The sequence below is a fragment of the Malus domestica genome, chromosome 13, assembly GCF_042453785.1.
Source record: "Malus domestica chromosome 13, GDT2T_hap1".
Taxonomy (NCBI): Eukaryota; Viridiplantae; Streptophyta; class Magnoliopsida; order Rosales; family Rosaceae; genus Malus; species Malus domestica.
In genome coordinates, this window is record NC_091673.1 from 12226844 (window position 1) to 12232843 (window position 6000).

The window sequence follows — 6000 nt, forward strand, 5'->3', positions numbered from 1 at the left end:
ATTGTTGAAACTAGTATCGTAGAATGTTTATCTTGTCAAAACAATAGATTCAACAAACAATTAGAGTTTATTCTATATACTTCCACTAAGTAGAACGTAAGTTTTTGTGGTATCCATTACTGTAAGTATTTTAAATTGATGGTCGGGGTTCATTGTATTCTTCTAGGGTTGAGGAGTGTAGTTGTAAAAAGTCATCAAAATCGGAGCTAAAAGAACCGTTAAATTGTGATTTTTTGTTTGTAACCGTCGAAGGATTTCGTTCCATTACCTAACCTTTTTGTTTTTGGTGTTGCATTATTGGAGTATATACAAACAAGTCTGATAGTTGGATTGTTGAAATTAATTTTGCAGACTGCGAAAATTATCGAAGGAATTAAATATGCCAATCATGTCTCTCACCTTTGCCCAATGAAATATTATATTTGGCGCGAAAGTTTACCCGATGACTAAAGTTTTGCCCATCGAACTCTATTCATCGGGCAAAATTCTCTAAAAAAAATAAAAAAGTTGACCCTTTTTGCCCGACTACGTTTGTATTCCGTCAGGGGCATATGCTTATGTGTAATCACGTTTATTTAATCAGATTGTTTTTTTGTATGCACCCGAAGTTGAATTTCATTCTATCTATTTTAAAAGAAACACCATATTTCATTAATGATAGGAGCAAATACATGATTCATAATATATAGATGAAGAACATGACCCAAATTGGAGGATACTTGCAAACAAACATCTGAAATACAAAAGAATAATTAAAGATGTTGCAAGACAACGCTAAAACAACGCTAAAAGAGACGGAGGATCCATATAAACGATGCATCTAGTATGAGATCATGAAAGAGACGAACACTCTCAAAACAATTGCGCGATACAAAACGTTATGCTTCTATATGAAAACGTCGCGGCTCCTTGCTAATAGTATCTTTAATGCTCCTTTAGTAATTAAAAGTAAACTCGTGTAGTTAGAAAATATAGAAGCATAACGTTTTGTATCATATAATTTACCTAACATAATTTCTCCAACTCGTGTAGTTAAAAAATATGATACTTTAAATTAAAAATAACGTTAGAGAAATTATATTTTTAGATCACAATTACGAGGTATTTTATGTGTCAGTTGATGCGGCGTGTCATGTCATGATAAAGGGAAACTTGCACACATATATATATATATTATTCAAATCCATTATTTTCTTTTTATTTGTTTTATATGAAAAGACATACAATATCACTTTTCCATGAAAAGCTTTAATGACAAGCCAAAACACTGTTTCAAAAGTTTAAAAAACATAAAAGGAAATAAAAACCATTGTTTGTTGACAAAAGTTTTGATGCCATATAATTTAGTTGTAGGCGTCCTGGTGCTCCAAGAGGTAGTTCTCAATCAACTTGAAGAGGTGGGAGGCCTTTTCTTTGCCAGCCTTAACATGCTCTTCCTTGATCTCAACGTCACCCTTGGTGTGGTAGTGGCTGGTGCTCTTAATGACGGAACCGCTGCCGGAAGCCACTAACTTAGTCTCATAAGAGATCTTCTCAATTGTCTCAGAGATAGCATCTCCTTCAATCACACTGTACTTGTAGACAAAGTTTTCCTTGTCAACCCCATCAATTCTGTGCTTCACATAGCTGTATGTGCTACCTTCACCAAAGTTGATCTTCTTAATGGTTCCAACGCCGCCATCTCCTTCAAGGATCTCAGCGCTCTTCACTGCTTGTGGTGCAATCTTGGGGATGAGGTTGTCAGCATCAAGAACAAAGGCATTGAACAACCTAGCAGGGGGGATGACGGAGGTGAATTCGGATTCGTATGTGAAGACACCCATGATTCTGAGATGCGTTTGGGAGGTGAGGAAAAACTAATTGATAAAGAGGAAGACTGAGGAAGAAAGATGATGTATTGGGAGGTTTTGAGGTGTGAATAGCTGAAGAGGAGGTATGGTATTTATAGGCCGAGGGTGCCTGAATGTGGATGAATAGGTTTATGCCATTTCCTTATTGTTTAATTGGTTCTATTCATTGTGACGTGGGAACCATTACTTTTATACTTGGAATGTTTGTATTTTAGTCAAGAGAAGAACCATCTGCTAATTGAGTAAAAAAAATAAAATTATAGCCATTTAATCCACGAGCTCAATTATTTCTATCCCACTGTTTTATATATAGAAGTTAAAATTTTGCATTTGCATGCAATGAGTGCTTTAGAGATGACCACATTCTCTGACACTTAGCAACTTTTACACTTTCTGTGAGAACCAGAGCATTGAATTGGAATTCCTTTTCAGTAATTGATTGAGCTTATTCCTTTCTATATTTTTTTAGTCCAAAACTGATACCTGTGTCTCAATCAACAATGACTGCCATGGCTATGAATTCAATAATTCTGATAAAGTGATCAGACGAGACTACAAAAATAACAACTTTGTTCTTTGTCGGGTATTGAGATTTGAAACCAAATTGGGCCGTTTTGTTGTCTCCTATATTTATCTAATTTTGTATATTCACAATCAACATGGTCATTGGCTGTGTACATAAAATAGTTAATAGATACGAGGACTGTATATTAGGACTTTGTTATAATTGAACATTTTGAATCTTGCCTTTTCCGTTTGAAGATGTAGAAACCCCACTTAAAATGATGGGCAATCAATGTTGACTCAATGCAGCCATATGTTGGAGAAATACAAGTCAAGTACCCTAATTTGAACTTCTGGAACTGCATACTAGTTGTGATGTAGTGGGGACAACAATATTATGAAGCAAACAGCAATTTGTAAAACAAGGTTTCACCAATTGGGCATTAGACACCAATTCATTTCGGATAATATTTGGGTACTCACCTTTTAATTTTGTTCAATGATATTTTAAAAAATGTTATTTAATTTTTCTTGGGCTTTTAAAAAATGAACATGTGACATTTTTTTATTGAACCAAATCAAAAAGTGAGTACATCAATACTCACTAGTGAGTACCTAAGTATTAGTCATTCATTTCATCCCCATCAGTGTACTAATTAACCTCAGTAAATTAAATTCATACGGTTTCATAAAAGTTTTAGTTGCGAGGACCCTCGACAGTCTATATATGAGATCACTACAACAAACAAAATGGTCTGTTATTGAGGAAATCTTTTGGAGGAAACCTAGTTTTCTCGCTATAGAACACTTTTTACAAGGATATTATTTCGTCTTCGCAAAAACTGACCCAATTTTGATTACAAGTCCTGTCCTTACACTAGCGAGAAATTTAAATATTTTGCAAGAAAACGTTTCCTCACTGTCGACGGACTCTTAGCTTGGTAATCTACACTTACTCACTATAGCGAGTAAAAGTTTTAGGGTTTAACAAAATGGAGACTTTGAGCAAGGAATATTTTTTTTTCTCACTAAACAACGTTTTTGTTGTAGTGGATGTACAATTGGATCCACATACATCAACAATTAACAATTCATCATACTTTTGGACGGGTTTATTAAGAGGGTGTCTGCCGTATAAAATAAGTGGATCTGATTAAATTAGTCCGGTCCAATTTGATATGAGAGGGTGCCAAACACCCGGCTCCATATTAGTAGTCCTATATGGTGCTATATACAATGTACCAAGCGATGCCTTAGTGATTGATATATGTCTTGATAAATGATATATATCATCTATTTGCTAAAGTATCTTTAATGCTCCTTTTGTAATTTATATATGTCTTGACAAATGAATGTATATATCATCTATTATCTGAATAATAGACGATACATACATTCATTTATCACACTATATAAAAAAAAATTGGTAATTGTCAAATTATATAATGGTTAGGCCAACTCGTGTAGTTAGAAAATACTGAAAATATGACTTTAACCCTTAAAATTTAATTTTCATTACATAAAACCCGACATAATTTTTTTATTTGATTAAAACCCATTGACTAAGCTCCACACAAGCAAATTCATTAACTATGTTTGACTTCACCATTGTACATTTTTTGAATGCCTAATATACCCTTAATTACATTTTTGACCTATACAATTAATTGTATACAGATTAAAAGGTGAATGAATGATTCTTGAAAAGAGAAATAAGCATTAATATTCATACTATGATTCGATCACAATATATATGATGTAATTTAACAAATATGTGGGGAATCAGTAAATGTGAAAAACTAAAAAAATTTCTCTCTGGGGAAACACTAGGGTTTCACTAGGAGAGCAACGATTTATTGAATTACGACGCCGTCATTGAGGTAATCGTGGTGGCAAGGGGCCGTGTCATTGTAGGGTGTGGCAGTGACTGATCCGACGACTTAGGTGTGAATGATTATTAGTTTGGCGCGTCTCGTTGGGGGAAAACTTTGGCAGTTATCTCGAACATGTGTGCTTGTGGTGGTAAGGCATATGGATGAGATGATTTCGAAGTTCGCTGAAAGATTTGTTCTCACTACGGAGGAACAAAAAGTGGTGGTGATTGATGATAAGGAGGGTGCGCTCCTTAGGAATATGAAGGTTTTCCTTGTGGGGAGAGTGCTTACTAGTAAGACATTCAACAAAGAAAGATTTAAAAGGCAGATGTTAAATCTCTGGTGCCCGAAGGCGAAGGTTATGATAGTGGAGTTGGAGGAAGGTTTGTTCTCTTTTGGTTTTGATAATAGCCGTGAGAGGGCTATGATTAAAAAAAGGGGGCCTTAGCTGTACGACGACGTTCTAGTGGTGTTGGTAGAGGCAAATGTGTTGGTAAACCCGGTGTCTAATCCGTTGACCTCCCAAGAATTTTGGATCCAAGTAAAGGGTTTGCCTCTTCCTTACATGACCCGTCATATGGGTCAATTCATTGGGAATCAGATAGGTCACCATGTATTGACTTATCAAAGCATGATGAGTGATATGTTTGGTAGTTGGTAGTATACTGCGTATCCGGGTTGCTGTTGATATCCAGAAACCACTACCGAGAGGTTTGAGGCTTGTCATTGAGGGATCTGAGGTGGGAATTGATTTACGCTATGAGAAGATTCCTATCACCTGTTTTCTATGCGGCATTGTAGGGCACTTAGAAGAGCACTGCATGCACTTCAAGGGGCAGAATGATGATGATATGTCGAAGCTGTATGGTCGCTGGTTTCAGTTTGATGTGTTAGGTGCGGATTATAGAAAGCCAAAAGGCACGCGTTTTGGGTTGGATGAAGTACAGGGGTGGTCCATGAAGGTTCCAGTGTTTGTGGATGAGGTGATGAAGGAGGAGGGGAGTAACGTTAATGACCACATGTTGGGCAGTGTGGTAGTATAAGAGGGACGACAGACTAGGGTTTCTCTCAATGGAGCATATGTTATACCTGATTTGAATGACATGAGAGAGTCAGAGGAGTTGCCAGTGGAGTAGATGGCCATCATCCCTTTCCATCCGTAAATGTTTCAACATGATACATGTGGAGCTATGGTGTTTGGTGTGGATCTCAATGTGGCGCCACCTAGTGATGCTGAGTCTCTCCAAGTTTTAGGTTTTGATGACTCTGGAGGTGGAAGATGAGGGATGGGGATGGGTTTAAAGGATGTGGGTTTCTTTGAACCCCGTGGTAATGAGGTAGTGGAGTGGGACCTGCAATTTTGGGGGGACGGGGGATGAGCATGGTAGTAGTCTTGGGCTGAATGTGGGTGGTAGTGGGTCCCGAACGGGGTGGAACAAGCAGATAGTCAGGAAGGACCATGTTAGTAACCCAGAGTTGTCTCAACATGTGGGGGAAGAGATACAGAAGGCGAACTCGCTGCAGGGAACGTTGGGTCCAATGTTTAATGGGATAAAGTGGCCTAGTTTGGGGCTGGACCCTTTCAACCTAATGCCTATTATTAAGCACAATCAGAGGGCTCGAAAAAAAGAAGCAATATCGACGTAAGAGACAGGGTGGGTTTCCCTTGGGTAATGTGCAGTCAGGGATTCCAACACAGAAGTTTTTTCTCCCTACTTGAGCTAGGGAAGAGGCAGGTCTGTGAGGAGTTGGGTGTCAAAGCACGATATGGA

At 37.5% G+C, this 6000-nt stretch overlaps 1 protein-coding gene across 1 annotated transcript; it reads right to left on the reverse strand.

The window, feature by feature from the left end:
* Positions 1–1169: 1169 nt before the first annotated feature.
* On the reverse strand, positions 1170–1950 carry LOC103423965 (major strawberry allergen Fra a 1-3). Its single transcript, XM_008362038.4, has one exon. The coding sequence runs from the start codon at positions 1821–1823 to the stop codon at positions 1344–1346; it is 480 nt and encodes a 159-aa protein (XP_008360260.2). The 5' UTR covers positions 1824–1950; the 3' UTR covers positions 1170–1343.
* Between the last annotated feature and the right edge of the window lie 4050 nt (positions 1951–6000).

What these genes read in the sequence shown, in the direction of transcription:
- LOC103423965 (XM_008362038.4), bottom strand. Translation starts at nt 1,823, where the DNA reads ATGGGTGTCTTCACATACGAATCCGAATTCACCTCCGTCATCCCCCCT.